Source organism: Octopus sinensis, linkage group LG9 (genome assembly GCF_006345805.1).
Source record: "Octopus sinensis linkage group LG9, ASM634580v1, whole genome shotgun sequence".
Classification (NCBI taxonomy): domain Eukaryota; kingdom Metazoa; phylum Mollusca; class Cephalopoda; order Octopoda; family Octopodidae; genus Octopus; species Octopus sinensis.
Window position 1 is genome coordinate 28,892,443 of NC_043005.1, and position 23,955 is coordinate 28,916,397.

Genomic DNA, 23,955 nt, shown 5'->3' on the forward strand with positions numbered 1-23,955 from the left:
CTAAGTGATTTTAAATTACAAAAATTAGATTTATATACTCAAAAAACAGCAGAGCACCCATGAGTTTTGGAAACATGTTCAAAATTGTCAAAGTGTAGAACAAACTCTCAACATCAGTTGTTAGCTGTCAGGACACAAATGCATCTTTCAACAATTCTGTGCTTCTCAAAATTCCTAACATGCCCTGCATTCTTTCCTCTTTATGGCTCTTTTATTGTTCACTTTTCTGTCTTTTTTGTGTTTTATCATGTGTATTGTGCATGTACTTTTGGCTTTCATTGCTGTCTTTCTTTAATTTACTTAATAAACTGTTTTCTAAGGCTGTGAGCTGGCAGAAAAGTTAGCACACCGGGTGAAATACTTAGCAGTATTTCATGTCTTTACGTTCTGATTTTAAATTCTGCCGAGATTGACTTTGCCTTCCATCCTTTCGGGGTTGATAAATTAAGTACCAGTTGCATACCTTGATTGATCCCCCCCCCCAATTTCAGGCCTTGTGCCTAGAGTAGAAAAGAATATTTTGAAGGTGGTGAGCTGGCAGAAATGTTAGCACACCAGGCAAAATGCTTAGCGGTATTTTGTCTGTCTTTACGTTCTGAATTCAAATTTTGCCGAGGGCAACTTTGTCTTTTGTCCTTTTGGGATCAATAAATTAAGTACCTGTGGTGTACTGGGGTCGATCTAATCGACTGCCCACCCCCTCTCCAAGAAATTTGAGGCCTTGTGCCTAGAGTAGAAAAAAATAAACTGTTTTCTGTCTCTTCTTTTACACTTTTCTGCCAATTTAGAGTGCACCTGTGCAGTGCATACAATAAGTTCATTATCATATTTTTGAAAAATAATTTTTGAGAAAACCATGTGCATTATAGTTTCATTTGTAGAGCTATTTAGACAGGGCTTTATATAATTCTGGTGGTGGTAATATACTGAAAGACATTTGAGAAAATAAAATGTAATTATTTTTGTCTGCTCTACTAAAGACACAAAGCCTGGAGTTTTGTGTATCCTTAATACAGTTCTCAAGCAGAATTAGTATGACATGTAACAATTATTTTCTTAACTAATTAACAAGTCTTATTATTAGCAATGTGTCAACTAATTATAAAACTCTATTATATAATTATCTCATCAAAATGGAGCATGTCCCAGCTGGTCCAATTTATTTCAGATCAGCTCCACCCATCATTGTAACAAGTTTTACTTGCTTTTTTGTTATTTTGTTTTGTTCTATTTATTAATGAAACAATATTCCTATATTCCTTTTTATTTGTGTGTGTGTGCGTGTGTGTGTTGCTTTCTCTTTCTTTCTCTCTCTCTCACACACACATTCCCAGCAACATTCATTCCAAATTCAGCAGACCTAATTGAACTTGTTCTTCTCTAATCACATTTAGACATTTTTTAAAATTCAACATCACACATCACACACACTATACAAAGCTCTTCCATCATTTATCTTACACACACCACGTATAGTTCTCCACATTCACTGTACATGTTTCCCAACACTACATTATTACATATCAGAACAGCCTCCCTTTTAAACTGGACAAATTATGGCATAACATTAACCACAGAAATAATAACTTGAACTGTGTACCGTTTTCCCCACAATGTCAACTTGACAAAGTTTATAGTTCCTCTCATTTCACTAGCTGTGGACATACACGTATAAAAATAGATGTCCTGATAGAATCAGAATGAATCCTTTTGGCTGAATGTTGGTGTGAGAAGGTAGGGTCCATCAATGAAGGAAATACTAATACACATATATGATGATATATATATATATATATAAATATATACAATACAATATACAAAAGAGGAGGATCTAAGTGAAACAGTGTTGTTCAATACAAGTATTTTAAACATCTATAAGTATGTAATTACACGGGTAATGATTGCTCTAATTGTGTGCAAATACCTGTTAATTATAAGTAGAAGAGTAGCGAGTTAAAGACTTTGGTAAACTCTCATTTGATAGAAGAAAAACTCATTATTCTGTGTTGTTCTTAATCTGTTTTTCTACTTATTTTCTGATAATACAATGTTGACAAGGTGTGTGTGCATGTGTGTGTGTGTGTGTGTGTGTGTGTGTGTGCATGCATGCATATATTTATATGTGTATATGTATACAACTATGTTCATATGTATATATGTATGTAGATGTATGTATGCATGTACAGTATGTGTGAATGTATGTTATATCTGTGTGTCTGTGTGTGCTTATACACACTCACACACACATATGTATGTACATACATACATATATATGTATGTTCGTATAAATATGTATATTTAAATCATTCAGGACAGAGAAATGGCTATATGTAAGGCTAAGGATATTTGTCCTATCACTCCCCAACCTCTTTCTCTCTCTCTCTCTATATATATATATATGTATGTGTGTGTATATATATATATATATATATATATATATTATATATATATATATATATGTATGTGTGTGTATATATATATATATGACAGTACTGCCTGACTGGTACTTGTGCCAGTGCAATGTTAAAAGCACCATCCAAGCCTGATCATTGCCAGTATTGCCATACCAGCACATGAGCCAGTGGCATGTGAAAAACAACATTCAAGCATGGTCATTGCCAGTGCCGCCAGACTGACTACAATGCAGGTGGCACGTAAAAAACACCTTTGAGCGTGGTCATTGCCAGTACTACCTGATTGGTCTTCATGTTGGTGGCACATAGAAGCACCCACTACACTCTCAGAGTGGTTGGCATTAGGAAGGGCATCCACCAGTAGAAGCTTTGCCAGATCAGAATGGAGCTTGGTGAAGCCTTCTGGCTCGCTAGTCCTCAGTCAAACCATCCAACCCATGCCAGCATGGAAAGCGGACGTTAAGCGACAATGATGATCATGTATGTATGTATGTAACATTTGAGGATATGAATGCAGGGAAAGCCCCAGGACCATCAAGAATTATCTCTGAAATGTGTAATATATCTGACAGCATAGGATGTGGCCTTGTTCCTTGTATAGTGGATCATGTTGTACAGGAAGATGTCATACATAATAGCTGTCATAGCTGTAATCACAGTCATCTGTTACAAGGGTAAAGGAGATACTTTAGAAAGAAGTAATTACAGAAGGGTATCACATTGCTGGATCAGATCCTGAAAGTTGCAGGAAGAATTCAACCAATTAGGAAGAGAATTAACCTGGATGAGATACAGTTTGGTTTTATGCCTGGAAGAAGTACTACTGATACCATCTTCATGGTGAGAGAACTGAAGGAGAAGTATTTAGTGAAAAATAAACCATTGCACTTAGCATTCATCAGCCTGAAGAAAGGTTTTGACAGAGTTCCCAGTTCTGTAATCTGATGGTTGTGAAGGTGAATGGTTCAGTGGTTAGAGCATTGAACTTACGATTGTGAGGTTGTGAGTTCGAATCCTGGACCAGGCTGTGTGTTGTGTTCTTGAGCAAGACATTTTATTTCACGTTGCTCCGGTTCACTCAGCTGTAGAAATGAGTTGTGACATCACTGATGCCAAGCTGTATTGGCCCCTTTGCCTTTCCCTTGTAGATAGGGGAGGCCGGTATGCATGTGCAAATGTTGGCCTTCCACAAACAACCTTGCCTGGACTTGTGCCTGGGAGAGTAACTTTCTAGGTGCAGTCCCAAGGTCATTCATGACCGAAGGGTGTCTCTGAATCTGATGGTTGCTGAGGAAGCTGGGAGAAGATGAATGACTTGTGTGAGCTACACCTGCCATGTACAGGGATATTATCAATAAAGCAAGAGTAAGCAGCAAGATCAGTGACAAGTTTAATATGCAGGTAATAAATCATAAGGATTTGGTTCTCAGTTAACTCCACTTATTCATCATAGTCCTCCAGGCCAGAACAAAAGAGCGTAAGTCTGGCTATTCATGGGAACTGCTATATGCTGATGACCTCATTCTTATAATCTGATGTAAAATTAGAAAATAAATTCCAAGTGTGGAAGAAAAGCTTGGAATCAAAGATCCTTAGAGTTAACTTAGCAAAGACCAAAGTTTTAGTAATTAGGAAAACATCATGATTCTACTTCCATTAAAGAATTGGCCTTGCTTGATATATAGAAAAGGAGTAAGTAGAAAATTCCATGTGATATACTTGATGCAAACTATAGATACATAAAATATGCAATGGTGACATTAACAGAGGATGTAGACTTTATATGTAGCAGATGGGTTGGAGCAATAAACTCCTAAGAGCACACAAAAAAATTTAGAAAACCTAAAGACAGTTAAATAAGATGCATATGGAAAATCGAAATTATAGAAATGAACAAAAAGAGATTCACTAAAAAAAAATTTTTATATTCATAATATTTACATGACACTGTTGCTAGTATTTTTTTTATTAGAACAGGAGTCTGGGACATTGCTATGTTGTTGCTAAGCTCCACATTGTTCCCAAACATGCAGATCTATTATAAAAAAAAACAGTTTCAAACATGACCATCTCACCTTTTTTATTTTTCCATATAGCATTATCCAATGTGATCTTTCTTTTAAAGCAATTTAAGGGTGTTTTGTGTGCCATTCCTAACTGAGTTTGAGGGAGTCTTGTGTGGTTTGAGGGAGATGTGAGTATTATTTCTAGCTAGTCAAGCCACTATGTACAGGCTCTGTTGTGATCTTAATTAGGTTATTGTTTCAGTGGTTATAAATATTAGAGAAATCTGAAATTTAACAGTATTATTTATAGTAAAGATTGTTTGCCAACATAACATGGCAGTCCTGGTTTAGGACTAATGTTGCTGTAATTTAGCCCCAGGAGACATTGTCTCCAGTTGGCTATATGACACAATCTGTGTCGTTATATTTTCAAACAAGAGAATCTAGCACCCCCACTCAGCTCAAATAACTCAGAAATCGCGATACATAGATATTGTTTTGAACTGAATGGGGGTACTAGATTCCCTTGTTTGAAAATATAACAACACAGATCGTGTCGTATAGCCAGCTGGAGACATTGTCTCCTGGGGTTAAATTACAGCAACATTTGTCCTAAACCAGGACTGCCATGTTGGCAAACAATCTTTACTACAAAGTACTGTTGCTGAATATCTCTCATTGTGAGATTTAAAATTAGTAATTTTCAGTATTATTTATGTGAGGTACACCTCGTTCAGAGATTTAGTATTATTTATGTTATCAATTTATGAATGATTTCCTCATTAATGTTCAATAAAATGTGATAGCAATCATTCTAAGAACCACTGAAGACATAACAGAGAAATAGCCCTATGAACAGAACAGGAATCAATAAGTCTGTAGATGTTTAATAAACATCCACCCTTGGAGCCAGGTATCTGTTGCTTTTTTTTTTTTTTTTTTTTTGTAAAACGGTTGAAATGCTGAGTTGAAATATTGAGTTCTCAGATAAATTTTTTTTTACGTGGCACTCTATAGTCAAATTTCAAAAATGATTAACAAAAGTGGTAGAGGAAATATAGAACTACAAAAAACATTTTTTAAAACTATAATAAAAATATTTTTCACATTGATTCAAGTGACAAAGGAAAGAATTAAGAACAATGGAAAAAAGAGAAAAGAAAACCCAATAAATTTATCTGACAACTCAATGAAATTAAGAAAAAAATGAATATAAATGATGGAAAACAAATAAAAATGGTAAATATTTACCTTGTTTTGTTGCTAAAGTCCCTCATAATCAAGATGTTTTAAGACATGGTATAGGGGTGAAAGAGTCATAGATTAAGAAGTTTACATGTGTGTGTGTGTGTGTATGTGTGCGTGTCAATGAGAGATGTCTATACGTGTGTGTGTGTGTGATGCATCTGTCAGCTATGGTACTCTAGAGAGTGGGAAGTGACTTGTTTTGCTCTGCAGTTTATATATACATTTTTGAAATACTTACATGCAAGCACTTGTACTTATACACTCTAAGAGACACACGCATGCATTTATATATATGCATACATACACACATATATATATGAATATATATATGTGTGTGTGTGTGTGTATATATATACACTCACTCATACACACCCTTCATTCCTATTCTACAAACAGTTCTATTCATGCTGTCAGATGTAGTTACATACTGGATACTGGAGTTGGTGGAAGCCAATGAGTGTGGAATCGGTGCTGAGGGAACAGTGCAGAGATCCTACAACACACCCACATACACACACACACACATTCACACACAAATACACATGCATGCACACACACATACATACTGGTCTACAAATATATATTACTCTCTCATATATGTATGAGTGTGTGTGTGTGTGTATCAACTGGTGTGTTTGAACTAGGATTGGTGAATAGTCTGATTTAGGATGTATGAAGAGAGAGAGAGAGAGTGTGTGAGTAATGGTGTGGGTTACATGGAGTTAGATAATTAATACACTACAAGTTATTTAACTGTTAATAATTGGTCAGTTTAGTGGTTGATTGGGATGGAGGTAAAGGACAAATATTACTGAGCCACCTACACCACCTGCACCACCACCACCACCACACCACCACCACCACCATCACCACCACTACAACAACTACTGTAGAACTGTAGCACAATTTAATGTTTAATGTTCAAGAAATGAAAAGAAATGGGAAAAGTAGAGAAATGGAGAGAAAAAGACGGCAACAGGGATTGAAAACCAGGTCATGGACATAACTTAGAAGAAGGAGCTTACCTCTAAGAATAATGATAATTTAAGTTAAGTTAATTTTTTGGCTCAAAAAGCAAAAAGCAAGGCCATGTAGGGGGACATGTATGTACATGGTGGTGTTCATGCAAAGAGTTCAGGCCATTTGTGGTCACGAGAGACTTTGAACCGAGCGGTCGTCGGCGTAGTAGACGTCTATAGCACTGTATGTAGGTGATATTATTTTACTAACCTCTTGAAGAGATGGAACTATTGTGTAAGTCTGGTGCTGTGGAAAGACCCTCATTCTGGTAATGGTTTACATATAATTTCCATTAAGTTTGCTTAAAAATTTTTGTTATTTCTATATCTTCAAGTCTTCACAAAACTGGAATCGCTTTCCTCATCAATCTGCATTAAATTTGGTCTGAAATTGTCATGTAAATGTTTCTAGCTTTTTGCCAGTTCTTTGTTGGGTGAAGAACTGCATTCTTCATTTCAATATGAGAGTGCTGGGTCTCATCTACTTTTTGCTTGCTTTATCTTGGAGAGTATTTATTTCCAGGTTCTTGTTCTTTTCTCCTTTTCTTGACCTTACCTGCTCTACCTGTGCTTTCCATCCCCTCTTCATCTTTTTCACAAGACGATGATGGGGTGGTACTGCTGGTTATTGCTGCAGAGGGGAACCTTCTGTCTCCTAGTCATCTCCTAGAATCAAGGAAGAGGCAAATTCCTTCAATGTTTCTGGAACAACAAAGTCTGCTGGTCCTAGGATTTGGTATAACCTTAGAGCCAGCTGCCTCTGTTGTTGCTATTGCTGTTTTTATTTCTTTTAAATTTTCATTTCTTCTGGATATAAGAAATCTTTAAATAACCATTACTACCACATGTGTTTTCTCCCTTGAATAACCAGCCATAAAACTTTTCTGCCAGGACTCATTTCAGGAAACAACTACTTCAGAATTATTTCATGGTTTTAAAGGATCTTAAAATCTTGTATGTCTGAAAAGACCCCAATTGATTACTTATTACCAGAAGTCATGCCAGTGCTGGCTATCTACCCATATTGTATCCTGAAGGTAACCAAAGGTTAATGTTGTTACCAATGTTTTTTAACAGACACCTTTATGTTTCTTCAGGTGTAAAATGCAATCAATAATTGTGTATTTTTTACCAATTATTGATTGTCATATTTTTTGCCAATTAAGAGCGCGGGCTACGAATCCCAAGATTCTGAGTTTGATTCCAGACAGTGACCTGAATAATAATAATACCATCGGAAAAATACCTTAGGAATGAAAACTCAGGTTCAAAATTCCCCCAAGACACCTGATGAAGGCTGGAGAGTACATCAACCAAAACGTTGTGTTAACAAACAAGATGAGGACAAATATCCGTCAAATGTAAATAATTCCTTGTCTCTTAAATATAGAACTCATTCTTCACTCCACTTTTATTAATATTCTTATTTCAGTGTCCTTTTGTCACACATCCCTGTGACCTCTTCAGTGAATCTCCTTCCCACATGTCTCTTTCCGTTCTGTTTAGTTCAGTCCCCCAATTATAACAATATCTGTTTCAACATACAATTTCATATGAGCAATCTTACAAAATAAATACATAGACGTAATATATTTTTGTTTTTCTTGATGTTTAACAAGGGTCTTAGGTATTGATGCATGAAAACTTTTTCTCCACCAGCTAATTCATATCTAAAGATTGTTGGCAGCTCTTGCAAAAGAAAAGACTGGAAATACCTTCCCTGTTTCTTAATTCAAATATTTCATTTTCCATTATTCTCTTTGTTAAACCATTTTGTTACCATATTTCTGTTAAAATACAGTCTTTGCTTTAATTAATTTTGAAAATAATAAACAATTGTTTTTATTCCAGCACACGATCTCAGCTCAGGTCACTTGCTATGCAAGTACATCTCCGAAAATAATAAAGAATTTATCAAATTAATTTTACCATTGTTAAACTGATGTTTGGAACATAGATTAACATGAAATTCTGATGGAAGGTTTTTAATTCAGATCATTTTAAAGCAAAGAATTTATATCATACATAGAATCAGGAATGGTTTCAAGTGAGTTAGCATTAAAGGAGTGAACAAGTGTATATACTTGTCAGTGTTGTTGTTGTTTAAATTTGCATTTCAGATATTAAATTGTAATTATGTGTAGTTAAAGGGTTTGTATTGTTAGTCTTCCTGTTTTCTTCTTTATTCTCATCACTGCCACTGCTGCATCTGCTGCCATTGCCTCTGCTGCCACTGCCACCACCATCACCACCACCACAACAACAACAACAACAAAAGAACATCATCATCACCATGATGATGATCATCATCATTTTAATATTCCCCTTACCATGTTTGGATGAGATCAGACAGAATTTGTTCAAGGCAGATTTTCTACTTTTTATTTCCCAATTTTTTTTTATCTGTTGAAGAGGAAAAAGACTTTTTTTTGCCTTTAAACAGATTCATTGTTGCTCCCTTTCTTATTACTAATCTTCACTGTTTCACAAGTAGAGGCAGCCACGTTGAAAAATTATTCTAAGCACAATAAAATTTCATAAAAATTTTAAATGTTTAAACAAATCTTCTGTCTACCTCACATACCAAGGTAGTGATATGCCAACATTCCAACATCTATTGTTCGTAAGATAATCCAAAAAGAAACAATTATCATTCTGTAAAACTTGTAAATAATCCAAAAATTCTTGGAAAGTTTTATAATGCTTCCAACAAACACAAATAATGGCTTCAAATTTTGGCACAAGGCCAGCAATTTCAGGGGAGGGGATAAGTCAATTACATTGACTCCAATATGCAACTGATACTTAATTTATTGACCCTGAATGGATGAAAGGCAAAGTCGACCTCAGCAGAATTTGAACTCAGAACGTAGTGGCAGGCAAAATACCACTACGCATTTCATCCAGCATGCTAATGTTTCTGCCAGGTCACTGCCTTTAATAATAATAATAATAATAATAATAATAATAATTTCTTTTATTATCCACAAGGGCATAGATGAGGGGATATCACAAGGATTTAGGATCTTTTTTGCTTGACTGCACTTTCTAAAATTTTCAAATTTGGAGTATTGGTGTATTTTTCCATGCTGAATCTCAAGGCCAAATTCACCTATTCCAGAAAATTTTTTTTTTAAATGTTATGGAGTTTTAAAGTTTGATCATTTTTACTCAGTCAGAAAACAGGATTTGGAAGCTGTCATTTTGTGCATCACTGCATGTGTTGTCAACATTGCAATGATAGCATGTGTTTTAATATCAAACTGTAAAAAAATTGGTGGAATTCTGCTTTACGTATGCCTTATAACTTTTCATAACTTTTTTATTTTTTATAATTTTCAGAAAATTTTTGCAAATTTGTATTCTACACATGGGAATTCATACGATTATACAAAAACCAAATAAAAATTTTGGTGCATGATTTAAGGCCTATTTAGCTGTTATTTTTAGCACATCTCACAACTATCTCATGAGTTTTAAGTATTTAATAAGTGAAAAATGACCATATGGTTGAACAGGACAGCAATAGATCAGGTAAGCAGCTGGGTAACAGCTTGGCTTATTACTATGGAAGTCTGGTAAATTTGGTAACTTTAAGAGCTATTCACTTTTTATTTATTTATGGTGAAAATGAATTTCATGTCAATAATTATCATACAAAACTACATCAATAAACCAAATATGAAATGAATTAGAATAAAATTGAAGAAATTGAAAAGTGGCAACCAATCAGGAAAGGTGTGGATTTACATAGAGGATGAAGAAGAAGAAATGGAAAAGACAGTGGAATGCAATAGAAGTAGACATGATATACAAAGTACGAGATAACATGAATGAGGGAGTCCTCCTGATGCAGGAAAAACTCCAACTAGAGCCAATCAAGGAACCCCACAGATCCAGGATTATCCTGTTCACCAAAGGTATGAGCTCTTTCCTGCTCTTCAATGTACAGATGCATTCACTACAACCATGTTTGCCACAGTCACCTGTCTTTCCTCAAATTCACCAGAAAGTAACACTTCTCTCTTCATCCTCACTTTCCTTTCCAAGGAGAACTTTAAAATGTCAATGAGGGCTTGACCAAAGGAGAAACTTTCTGCTTTTAGGCAGAAGGCTTGGAGCTTTTTATTGGAGGGTGCTAGTCGATTGCATCAATCCCTGTGCTCAATTTGTACTTATTTCACTAGCCACAAAGAATGAAAGTCAAAGTCAACTTCAGTGGGATTTGAACTCAGAACATAGAGATGAATGCAATGCTGCTAAGTATGTTGTCTGGTGTACAAACTATTCTTTAATAATAATAATAATAATAATGATGATGATGATGATGATGATGATAATAATAGTAATAATAATAACAGAAGCCAGACTTAGTCTTAATTGAGAAAGAAAGCAAACTATGCTGGATCATAGATATAACATACCCAGCTGACCTCAAGGTATGCAATAAGGAAGAAAGAAAAGTCGAGAGATATGACAGGTTAGCTTGGGAAGTTAAGCAGTGCTTGCAAAAAACAGCACTGCTTGGAACTGCTCAAATACTCCAGAAGGTGCTTGAAAAATAAGAGGTGTTACCTTAGTTCACTGGTAGTGAACAGCTGACACTGTAGTATATCTCCAGCATTAGAAGCTGTGCAAAGGCAATGTTAATAATAATAATAATAATAATAATAATAATAATAATAATAATAATAATAATAATAACAACAACAACAAGAGCATTCTGCCAAGGCAGCACCAACGTCCTCTCAAAAATTTGCCAGAGATGATTTTTAAAATGACAATATCTGAAATTAACTCAAATGCTCTCACAAAGGAGAATACTAAAAATGAACCTGACTGGTAAGTAAAAAAAATAGGAAAAATAATCCAAATCCTTGTCCGATACTGGATCGATTCTAAAATCTAATCAGTTTGTGCTAGCCACGAGGCCAAACATCCTTGAAAGTTTTATTCAATCCATCCAGCAGTTCTTGAGATGTCTTGTCCATGGACAAGCAAACAAACAATCATGACTGAAAACAATACCTCCGTCTTTGCTAAGGCAGAGGTAACAATCCTTTCCTTAGTGGCTAAAAAGTGTCCAAGACATTGATGGTAGCATAAGGACAAAACAAAACACTGGAGCATTATTAAGAAGGTAACAACAACATCAACAAGGAAAAGATCCCCAATTATGGAACAGGGAGCAAGAATCACTTGGAGTTAATTAAAGGCCCAAAGGATTACTTTAACTACAAAGAGTAGCTGCTCCCTTCCAGTTATATTCTCTGATCTACTGGCACAAGGTGAAGTCAATTATCTGGAACTATTCACAACACTCTGACCCACTTTTTAGTAAATCCATTGGGGCAACCCTTCCCTTTCTACCCTTATCATCCTCTCCAAATGGAACTTGAGAAATTCAATGGTGGGGTTCAGCCAAAGTGGAAATAGTTTGTTCTCAGTTCTTTCAATAATGTCTACCATAGAACCTCTGTTGCCATAACTACTAGACGAGAAGTGCCTACCATTCACATGAAAAAAGGTTGGGAGATTTTCCTGATGGGCTTGGTTCAGGCATGGTTGAGCGCTCAAGAAGTTTGCTTCCCAATCATGAGGTTCTTGGTTCAGTATGTCTTCTACTATAAGCCCTGGGCTAACCAAAGTCTTGTGAGTGGATAAACAGAAAACAGCTTTTCATATATACATGCATGTGTGTGTGTGTGTGTGGCCTTGTCTTGATATTGTATGATTGTTATAAAAGAATCATCACCATCATAGAAGTAGTGTTGTTCATTTCCAATCGTCACTGAAAACATGTCCAGCCTTAGGAAAATATTACATCACTTGAAAACAGGTGAGCATTGGTTGATAACAAGGGGTATCTGAATGTAGAAAATCTTCCTCAACGAATTCGCTCTAGAGAAATAGATGTTGTGATGGCAATGATGATGATACATAAACAAAAAACAAGAAATAAAATATCAATGAAGATGTAAGTCAAGATTGTGAAATTTATTACCAAAATTTCAATGCTATATTAAAGTACCGCAAAATGACGATTGGTGTGCAGGAAAGAAACATATATACAACAAGGATCATTATTGCTTGCATAGTTTGGGTATAGAGAGTTTTGACTGCATAATTGACAGCTCCAGTTAAGAGGTTACAGATGAGGAAAAATAGTAAACCATTGTAGTTGATAGCATCGAGGATACAAAGTTTGGAGACTGTAAAAGCAGTGTCTGTATTAGGAGATTTACTTTTCTTATGACCTAATAAAGAAACAGCAAAAATAATAATAAGCAATTGTGAAAGAGATATAACATGTCTAATTTTTTAATAAATAATGGTTTCTAATGATATTTCTTGAAAGTGATCATATAATAAAGTTTTCACAATTTCAAATTTAGAAAAGTGGTGATAGGCAAAGGCATGGTGGAGTGGCTATGAAGATTACTTCCCAATTATGTGGTCTTGGGCTCAGTTCTCTGGGTGGCACCTTGGGCAAGTGTCTTCTATAAGTAATGCTTTCTATTGTAGCCCAAAGGCTGACCAAACAACTGTGAGTAGATTTGGTAGACCAAAACTGAAAGAAGCACATTGTATCTTCATCGTCTAATGTTTGTTTTCATAAGTTAAATGATTTGACAGGATCCAGAAAACCACACAGATGCTTCATGCTAAGTTGAGTGTGTGTGTGTGTGTGAGTGTGTGTGTGTGCCATTGTCGAAATTAGTGGTTCTCAACTGGGGTCCATATGACCCGGGTTGAGGGAGGGCACAAGATTTTGTTGTTAAAAATTGTGCAATAAAGTTGGTTATACTTCCGTTCAAATTCCGCCGAGGTCGACTTTGCCTTTCATCCTTTCGGGGTCGATAAATTAAGTACCAGTTACGCACTGGGGTCGATGTAATCAACTTAATACCTTTGTCTGCTCTTGTTTGTTCCTTCTATGTTTAGCCCCTTGTGGGTAATAAAGAAATATATACTTCCACAATGTACAAAACATTTTAACAACTTTTTTGTACAATACCTAATATTTAAGAATAAAGATGTTTTGTTTTGTTTAATTTCAAATGGCTGTTTTAGGGTCCAGTAGAGTAAAATTGGAATGGGTCCACTAGTAAAAAAAAGGTTGAGAACCTCTAATCTAGACATTACATTATGGTAGTAAACGAGCATCACCATCATACATGCAGTGCTATTCATTTCCAGTCTTCCATGAAAAACATATTTAGCAATAAGAAAGCATTACTTTGCTTGGAAACAGGTGAGGGCTCAGGTCTACTGCATGGCATCTAGGAAGGGCATCCAACCAACACCACCAAAGTTTACTAATATCATCTCTTATTTTTATTCTCTTTTTTTCTCTCGCTGACTTTCTTGTATGTTTTCTCTCTCTCTCTCTCTCATCCCTGGTCCGTTATTTCTGCCACTTTTCCCCCTCCCTTACTATTTCTTCTTTTATTCTCTCTCTCTTTCTATATATATATATATATATTTTACTGCTTCTCTGCCCCCTCTCTATTTCCATTCACCATTATCGTCACTAACCTTGCTGCTGCCACCACAGCTATAATTTTTTTTAAAACTCTATTTGAGTTACTTCCTTTCACATAGAACAAATGATAAATAGGAACATAATGTTCCTATTTGATGTTCTGAGCTAAAATTCTGCCGAGCTTGACTTTGCCTTTCGTTCTTTCAGGGTCGATAAACTAAGAACCAGTCAAGTAGTGGGGTCGATGTAATCGACCATCCCCCTCTTCACAAATTCCAGGCCTTGTGCCTAGAGTAGAAAGGATTATTATTATTATAATTATAAAGAGTAACAGATTGGCAGAATCATGAGAATATTGAACAAAATGTCTTGCGGCATTTATTCCAGTTCTCTCTCTATATATATATATGTATAATATATATGTGTGTGTATATGTGGAAGCACTCTGTCGGTTACGACGACGAGGGTTCCGGTTGATTCGAATCAACGGAACAGCCTGCTCGTGAAATTAACGTGTAAGTGGCTGAGCACTCCACAGACACGTGTACCCTTAACGTAGTTCTCAGGGATATTCAGCATGACACAGAGAGTGACAAGGCCAGCCCTTTGAAATACAGGTACAACAGAAACAGGAAGTAAGAGTGAGAGAAAGTTGTGGTGAAAGAGTACAGCAGGGATCACCACCATCCCTGCCGGAGCCTCGTGGAGCTTTAGGTGTTTTCGCTCAATAAACACTCACAACGCCCGGTCTGGGAATCGAAACCGCAATCCTACGACCGCGAGTCCGTTGCCCTAACCACTGGGCCATTGCGCCTCCACTGTGTGAGTATATATATATATATATATATATATATACACACTAGCACTATGACCCGGCAACACCGGGTCATAGTGCTAGTGCATGCATATACAGTTGTGTGCGTGCGCATATACACACAATTACTGTCCAAATCTCTGACCAATCACATACAGCTAGCTGGCATTCAATTGGTATATCAAGTTTTGGGAATTTTGATTGGGTTTTGGATAGAAAATTCACAAAAAAAGTCACTTCTATTGATTTTTTAATGGCTTTGCGGGGTGACTGGGGAAATGTAAAGATGTGCACGACCACCCTTGGACGGTTTTGAATGACCATAGAAAGTGCGAGCCCTCTAACTGAAAAATTGTGGATTTGTATAAAGGACGGACACACACACACACACACAGACATTTTGCCGTTTATATATATAGAGATATATATGATGAATCTCTTGGTAAATAAAGACTGTCACCTGCTTCAGACTCACTGGTTTACATCCTCTGAACCAATAGTCCTGAGTTAATGCAGTTGGAGGTGGACACCACTCTGCAACTTACCCTTCACATATTGCATAAATGTCTCCAGTGGTAGACCAATGCTGAAACAATACTATGATAACATGAATATTGTCAGCCCTCGGCCAAGTATTCAGGTTTCCATTAGCCATGGATCAGTTTGCCAACACTCTCCACATCCATCTGTGTTGTGTTGCATGCATACAATCAGCCAAGCTCTTCCTACCAGGCCATTCTTTGATGTAATCAGACCACGAACACCTGTGACGGCTTCTTGTCTTCTTAGTCTCCAGACTTCCTGTCAGGATGGTCGTGGGCAGTGACTTGCAGTGCACTACAATAGCTTTGTGGCCATGATTCTCAACAAGAAGCATCTTTGAACTTTCAGTTTTTCTAGTACAGCAGCATTTGTTACTCTGTCTTTCCAACTTATTCTTCCAAATTTGAAATCCACATCTCAAAAGCTTCTTTCTTCTCCAATGCCATATACATTGTCCACATAAATATACAGGGAAACAATAAACCATCCATGCCCAACCATTATAAACCCCACAAACAATATTAGGGATGAAATGATCAACTTACTACTTTTTGTTTTAGCCTGATTTTGAGAGGAAACCAACAGTGAAATAATTAATTCAGCAGCAAGTAAAATAGCTAATTCTTGAGTAGTGAGGGCCACCTGCAGATAGAGAAACACAGAGACATATACTTTATTGATATTTAGGATTGATCACAAATAAAAATATTCATAAATATAAAGATATAAGGTTTTAGTTGCATGTTGTCTATCACTAAAGCCGATGTTAGAGCCATGCCTGTAAATACACACATATACAAATATAAACTCCTTGTTTTGACATTGTGTGATAGTTGTAGATGAGTGTATAAAAGCAGTGTCATTCATTTCCAATATTCTGCAAAAACATGTCTGAACATGGGGAAATATTACCTTGCTAAGAGCAACTGAGGTTTGATGACAGGAAGAGCATCCAGCTGTAGAAAACCTGCCTCAGCAAATTCTGAGCCATGCAAGTGTGGAAAAGCAGACATTAAAACAATGATGATGAGGAGAATGTGTGCGTGTGTGCATGCATGTATCTGCACACATGCATGCGTGTATGGAACAAGTTTTTTCACAGGCATCAGATACTAGTTTTCAGTCACAGTCTTACTATTACTATTTCTCCTATATTTTCTAACAAGTCTTCTATATTTCATACGAAATGCTGTCTATTGTTCCAGCAACACTTCTAGAAGTTCCCACTTTGATATTCTGGTTTATGACACTGGTATACCGGTTGGTTGGCTGGTTGGTTGGTATTGTCACTGTCACTTTAAAATGTTACAACATAAACCCGGGAATGTTATTTATATCAGTGTTTCACATTGGCTTTCTCTGAACTTTACATTTTCATTCTGTTCACATCAGGATGCAATATCAGGCCATTACAGAAGAACAATACTGAACACACAAATGACATATTTTACTGTTAAACTGACACCTGGCACCAATGGTCAGACCACATCCTGATAATAAAAGAAAAAACACTAACAGTAAGGAAAATATAATGTCCAGAGACAACCAATAAGAAAAAGATAGAAATAAAGATCCCCAGTTTCGTTCCTCAAATAATTATTGTTAACCACTGGTTAATAAGGGAGCTTCTATGTACTCACTTGACCTGCGAGAAATACCAACCAAATCTCTCTCAGATTGCATACCACTGTCTTAAAAAAATGAAAGGCCTCTAATATAATAAATGCAAAAACTAATTTCTGTGTGTCAGTGTGACATACTTTTTACCCCACTCTCTCACAATGACACTTCTACTATTCCTCCTGAGGTGAGAGTAATAGTAGGCATAGAGATGGTGAGGGTGATGGCGAAGACAGAGAGAGACAAAGAAATTTAGGAAGAGTTGATGTTTTAATAAAAGTAGTAGTGTTGATGGTGGCAGTGGGAGTAATAATAAGAGAGAGAAAGAGTGAGTATGTGAGAGAAAGAGGGAGATGATGTACAACTTTGTTTAACTGTGTCTCTTTGACAGAAATTCCTGTGGCCAACATACTGAACATTATCATTTTTGTTTTGTTTTTTGCTTTCTTTAATACACACACACACACATATATGTATATATACATACATGCACACATATATAAAATACACTTTAATTGAAATAAAGTTTCCTCCAAATTAAACATATCTAATATAATAAATGTGAATGTCAGTGCGTCACACTTTTTCAACTTTAATAAATTCTTTCTCCTGGAAGCACAAAGCCTCAAATTTTGGAGGAAGGGATTAAGTCAATTACATCGACCCTAGTACATAACTGGTACTAATTTTATTGACCCAAAAAGTATGAAAGGCAAAGTTGACCTCAGCAGAATTCAAACTCAAAACCGACAAAATATTGCTAAGTATTTCGCCCATTATGCTAACGATTCTGCCGGTGCTTTTATATGCCACCGGCATGATGGCCAATCAGGCGGTTCTGGTAACAACCAGACTCAAAAGGTGCTTTTTACATGCTACCTGCACAAGAGCCAGTCTGGTGGCACTGGCAAAATGCTGATGCTACATTAGATCTTCAGTATTATAAATTCAAATAAATATGTTAATCATAAAATATTTTCTTGGATCTTGTATATAAAAAATGGTGTTTAATGAGACAATATCACAAACATATTTTAGTAATTACTGCCTGTTATGTTGTCCAGTTTGTGTATATTTATTTCTTTATTGCCCAGAGGGGGCTAAACATAGAAGGGACAAACAAGGACAGACAAAGATTAAGTCAATTACATCGACCCCAATATGTAACTGGTACTTATTTAATTGACCCCGACAGGATGAAAGACAAAGTCGACCTCGGCAGAATTTGAACTCAGAACGTAATGGCAGACGAAATAATGCTAAGCATTTCGCCCAGCTTGCTAACGATTCTGCCTGTGTATATTGGATCCAAGGGCAGAGTGATGTTGACACTGAAGAAGGTGGATGATGGAAAAGGTGGAATCAACCAGAACCCAACGATCTTCATCCTTTGGAACTTAATAATGTGATTGGCAAGGAAAGAATCTTATCCAACTAAGACAAATATTGTTGCAAATATTTTGGTAAGGATGTGTGCATGTGTGTCTTGTCAAGCCTTCCTCCTCAACTCAGCCTCTAACACCCTATCAATTTTCTAATTATGGTTCTACTCCCTCAGATACCTTACATAATACCATTTATCCCCTTGCACTTTATCTTGTATCCCTATTGCTGTCCATTATCACCTCCTCCTCCCTAACTCACACCTATTCCCTTCACTTCTCCCTGAAAATGATATTCACTGTATCCATCTCAGTCCCCATCTCTAATCATCTTTCCACCCTCTAAAGCACTAACCTACCCATCACCCTTTCTATTCCTCTATCCCTCTTTCTCATACTCACCTTGTACTCTCTCACCAACATCTCTCTCTCTTTTTCCATCCGTGTATTCATCTCTTCAGCAAGACACCAATTCCTGTCCCTCTGTCGTACTTTCACATCCTTCAATAGTATATCTCCACTCACTTGAGGGGTCTTGTCTTGCAAGTAACTAGGTGGCCTCACTAGTGCTGGTGCCATGAAAAAACAAACACCCTGTACACTCTGTAAAGTGGTTGATATTAGAAAGGACATCTGGCTGTAGAAAGCACATCAAAACTGAGACACTGGAGTTTGGCACAGCCCTCTGGCTCATTGTTTCCTATTGAACCTTCTAACCCATACAAAGCATGGAAAGAGAAACATTAGATGATGATGATAATGAAGATTAGTTGAAATTAAAGGCCAGACTGGAGTCTGATGCACCCTACCAGCATGTCAGCCCAGTCAAACCAGCATGGACAACGGACAACAAATGATGATAATGATGATGAATATACTTACTATCCAAATAATATATGGTAAATTGACCAAACGTCTTGATATTGGTCCAATAACATGTCGACATACTCGGAGGAGAAGCCAACAGCCTATACAGAATCCCGTCAGTCCTTGCAGGCATTTTAGCCAATCAAACAGTGTATTCCTGTAAAAGTAGACATTTACTATTAATATTTTTATAATGGTCACAGAGTTTCAAAATTATGACAAGAGCCAAATATTAAAACATTGATTTCAAATTTTGGCACAAGGCCAACAAATTCAAGGGAGAGGTTGAGTTGATTACATTGACCTCAGTGTTCAACTAATACCTGTTTTATCAACCCCGAAAAGATGAAAGGCAAAATTGGCCTCAGCAGAATTTGAACTCAGAACATAAAGGTGGATAAAATGATGCAAAGCGTTTTGCCCAGCATGCCAATGGTTCAGCCTGCTCAATGCCCTTCAATCTTTAGATATGATTTGGTAGCATTAATCAGGATTTTGGTGTCCACAATCATGAGGAAACACAGACTCTCTCTCAGCCTTCCCACGATAGACTCTGTGGAACATCAAGGATGTGACAGCTGGAGAGAGAGAGAGCTGCATGCATCAGTTGACTGGAGTAACATAAAACAAAGAGCCTTAATCAAGGATATTACTGCACTGCGTAGTCTAAGAACTGAACTCATGACCTCATGTTTGTGAGTTCAACACCCTAACCACTAGACCAGGTATCTTCATATATTTATGAGTAAGAATAAGTAATTTATTAAGTTGATATTTGTATGTGTTCGTTCATTTCAATGTAATGATAAATCAGTCATTTGGAAGTCATGGCTGACTGTATAAAGTAATGAGATTTACAGCTGAATAATTGGGCACAACTGCAAATCCTTACTGCAGGTTGTGTATTAAGCTTTCAATTGAGTTTATATAACCTTTAAAATTATATTACTTTACCTTATTATAAACCATTCATAACATTACAACAATTACCACAAATTTATGGTAAAAAAAACATCTCCATATTTTTTAAATTGTTAAAAAGGTCAAAGGTATCTTAGCATCACTAAGGAAGACCTTTGTCAATCAATCTACATCTATCTATTTAAAGTTCTATATGGCTATAATATGTGGAGGTGTGTAGCTTAGTGGTTAGGGTGTGCAACACTGTGACCACATATCAAGATAAACAGCACATGACCTTGCAGGTGAAGTCCATACCACCCAAAAGGTCCCTAAATAAGGTTCGTTTAAGGATGTTGAACGAAACACCCATGTTTCCAGAGGTGAATTATACAAACCCCAAAGGATGATGCTTCCCCACTACTTCTGCTCATAATCAGAGATGCATGTATTGTCAGCCACTAAGGGACAGGCTCAACTGGTTAAAGTCAAGCAACTGACAAGCAAGTCTGTGGTATTGAGCAGAATATTTGCTGTAGCCCATCTTTTATACCAAGACAAAACGATGTACATGATAACACTTCCAATCAGTTAAGAAGCTATGAGAGCCAGTACCTGGTACTGCATCAGGGCATTTATCGTCGTTGTCATCATCATCATTATTATTATTTTTTTTAAATTTCTAAACTATAATTTATGGACAAACATTCTATATTTCAGAGGCCATTAAGGGATAGTCAATAACAACAAAAGTAACATTCTAAACACTCATTCTATAATATGAGGAAGGAGACAAACTGCTAAACTAGACAAAGATTGATCAAACGAACTGCATAATATCAAAGTAGTCATAAATCAGCTGAGGTAAATGTCATATACAATTATAAATACCTTGTTCTAAAGAGAAACTGTCCCAGTTGTACACCAGCAAAGTAGAGGGCAATATAACCAAATGATGAGAAGATGCCTTCACGATTAGCATCAAGCAGACCTTTTCTTGTTCCTCGTCCATCCCAGCCATTGATAATGTATTTCTCTAGACCACAATACAAGCACCACTGGTAACCAGCACATATAATGATACTGAGGATCCAGCTGTTACATCTTCCAGAAAAAATGCAGCAAAAAAGGGTTGAGAGAACCTGGTTTTGGAGGATGAAAATAGAATTAATAATCATCAATGGCAACATCATCATAATCTCCACCACCATCATTATCGTCATCATTATTGTCATAACCACCACCACCACCACTATCATGGTTGTCATTAACATTGTCAGTTGAAAAATAGGTACAACACATTAACTCCACAGTCTTCACTTGACTACTTGATTTTGATCAGACAGCAGACTGACAGACAGACAGAAATCAAAAGTAAATTACTGATTCCGTCTCTATAAACCAATCCAAACAGATCAGTTTTGGTTTACAAAAGATTAGAAATTGTTAAAAAAAAATTTTTTTTAAATAAAAAAAAAACAGTCAATAAAACAAGGCAAACAATAATATGTATCTTTGAGTAATTCAAAGACCCTGTACAGATTTCTAAAGAAGCAAACCTTCATTGAACTGTTAATTTCAACATATCTTAAAGATTGCTTTTATACACTTATGAGATAGTATTTATATCTATTAAGTGACAAGAGATCAGATAATCCAGGTATTTACATCAGGTAGCATTTAGGCAAGTAGTGAATATCAAACTGTATAAAGGTGACTTTCTCTTGCAGAAACTTAGGTTCCAGCATGGGCATAACTATGTCATTGTTCTCATCCATGTCTATAAACATGATGTTTGACTTGTTACTTGTATGTTGGTGAAACAATGTATATTCTATTCTTTTTACTTGTTTCAGTCGTTTGACTGTGGCCATACTGGTGCACCGCCTTTGGTCAAACAAATCGACCCCAGGACTTATTCTTTGAAAGCCTAGTATTTATTCTATTGGTTTCTATTGCCGAACTGCTAAGTTACGGGGACATAAACACACCAACATTAATTGTCAAGCAATGGTGGGGGACAAACACAGACACAAACATATACATATACATACACACATAATATATAATACATATATATATATATATGATGGGCTTCTTTCAGTTTCCATCTACGAAATCCACTCACAAGGCTTTTGTTGGCCCAAGGCTATAGTAGAAGATACTTGCCCAAGATGCCATGCAATGGGACTGAACCCAGAACCATGTGGTTGGGAAGCAAGCTTCTTACCACACAGACCTTTCTATACACTTCTCAGATAGTACTTATATGTAAGTGGATTGTTAACTACATTCACACCACAAAGATTTCTTTTATAAAGTTATTTCTTTCTTAGCAAGTTGACTGAGTTGTGGCAAAAAGATTGAAAGGGTTCTTGTAAATTCCTTTCCTTGGCTCCTACAATGGAACCAATTCTAAGAAAGAGAGACATGGGACAAATGGCTCCAGTACTTGACTTTAACAATCTCAAAGGTGATGAAAGGCCAAGTTGACCTCAGAAGGATTTGAACTCAGAATGCAGGAAACTGGAACAAATGCCAGAATGTATTTTATCCTGCTCTGTAACAACTCTATTAGTTCATCACCTTATATGGCAATGGGATTTTTTTTGTGTACAGTTGGATTGTTAATTTCAATCACAGCACAAAGATTACTTCTAGACCAAGTTATTAAATATTTCCAGATATCTCCTGTGACTGAAGGATTAACTGATGGTGAACATTTGATCCCAAATTTAACTACATTCAATTCTTTCTCCCTTGAACTACAGGCTTCTAAAATATTTCCCTCCTCACATTTTGCTTTTCATGCTCTCAACATGAAAAAAAAAATGAAACTGATCATCAGCTACATCAGCTTTAGGTTGATGTTTCCTCACTGAGAGAAAACATGCAAATAACCAAAATAATTTTTAACAAAATGAAATGGGATAAGTAAAACTAGAAATGAAACAAGATGCTATACTAGGTCAATTAGTATCTTTTTTCAAACAGTTCCATGAGAATGTCATAGATTTATTAGGAGGGAATTAAACACTTACCTTTACAACTGCTAGAGTGAAGAAAAAGTTCCAATGGACACCATACTCAGAATAATGTTCTTGGTAGTCTGTCCCTTTCACAACGATCATTCGACTGAGGCCAAGGGTCAGTAGTGGAACACAAGCCTTCATTGAGAGAAACAACACAGACAACCAGTCTAAGAATGATCTAGATTAAAGATAGAAATTGGTTAGAATTTTAACATAGTCTAAATGTCAAAGACTTTTTACTGACTAAGACAAGTATTTTGGAGTTATACATTCCATCAGAACAATCTTCAGTGGCATCAAAATGGCCAACAAATTATACTATAAGCAAATTAGGAAGATTATGAATGTTATATCCAGATAAGCAACTGCTAAATATAGAGATTTAGATTACAAGTTCTTTGCATAAATGAAAAACAGGGGTACATCTTCTCTTATGAGGAGGCAATCACCCTCAAAACAGAATTCTCAATTATTTTTCTACTTTCTTAAAAGAACAATAAGATGTTTTCACACCAGCTGCAATCTTCATAGCCATGGCTTTCAAATAAATAACTGTAGATTTTTCTATATTATGCATGTGTCAGAAATTCTGAATTATTCTGTATACAATACATATATATTTAT

At 36.2% G+C, this 23,955-nt stretch overlaps 2 protein-coding genes across 5 annotated transcripts in view; both read right to left on the bottom strand.

Annotated features, from left to right (window-relative positions):
* LOC115215876 overlaps window positions 1-6,246 on the bottom strand; it is a 24,871-nt gene extending 18,625 nt beyond the window's left edge. For both annotated transcript variants that reach the window (XR_005000621.1, XM_029785220.2), the window contains exon 1: window positions 5,672-6,246. The gene's annotated coding sequence lies outside the window, so the exon portion shown is untranslated. The remainder of the gene's footprint in view (window positions 1-5,671) is intronic.
* A 6,419-nt stretch (window positions 6,247-12,665) lies between these two features.
* Window positions 12,666-23,955, bottom strand: part of LOC115215889 (phosphatidylinositol-glycan biosynthesis class W protein) — a 31,284-nt gene continuing 19,994 nt past the window's right edge. For all 3 annotated transcript variants that reach the window (XM_036505858.1, XM_036505857.1, XM_029785238.2), the window contains 5 exons: window positions 23,341-23,509; window positions 21,191-21,441; window positions 19,415-19,556; window positions 16,076-16,172; window positions 12,666-12,944 (listed from right to left, as the gene is read on the bottom strand). In XM_036505858.1, the coding sequence (XP_036361751.1) occupies window positions 12,688-12,944; window positions 16,076-16,172; window positions 19,415-19,556; window positions 21,191-21,441; window positions 23,341-23,509 (916 nt within the window). In that variant the 3' untranslated portion in view covers window positions 12,666-12,687. The remainder of the gene's footprint in view (window positions 12,945-16,075; window positions 16,173-19,414; window positions 19,557-21,190; window positions 21,442-23,340; window positions 23,510-23,955) is intronic.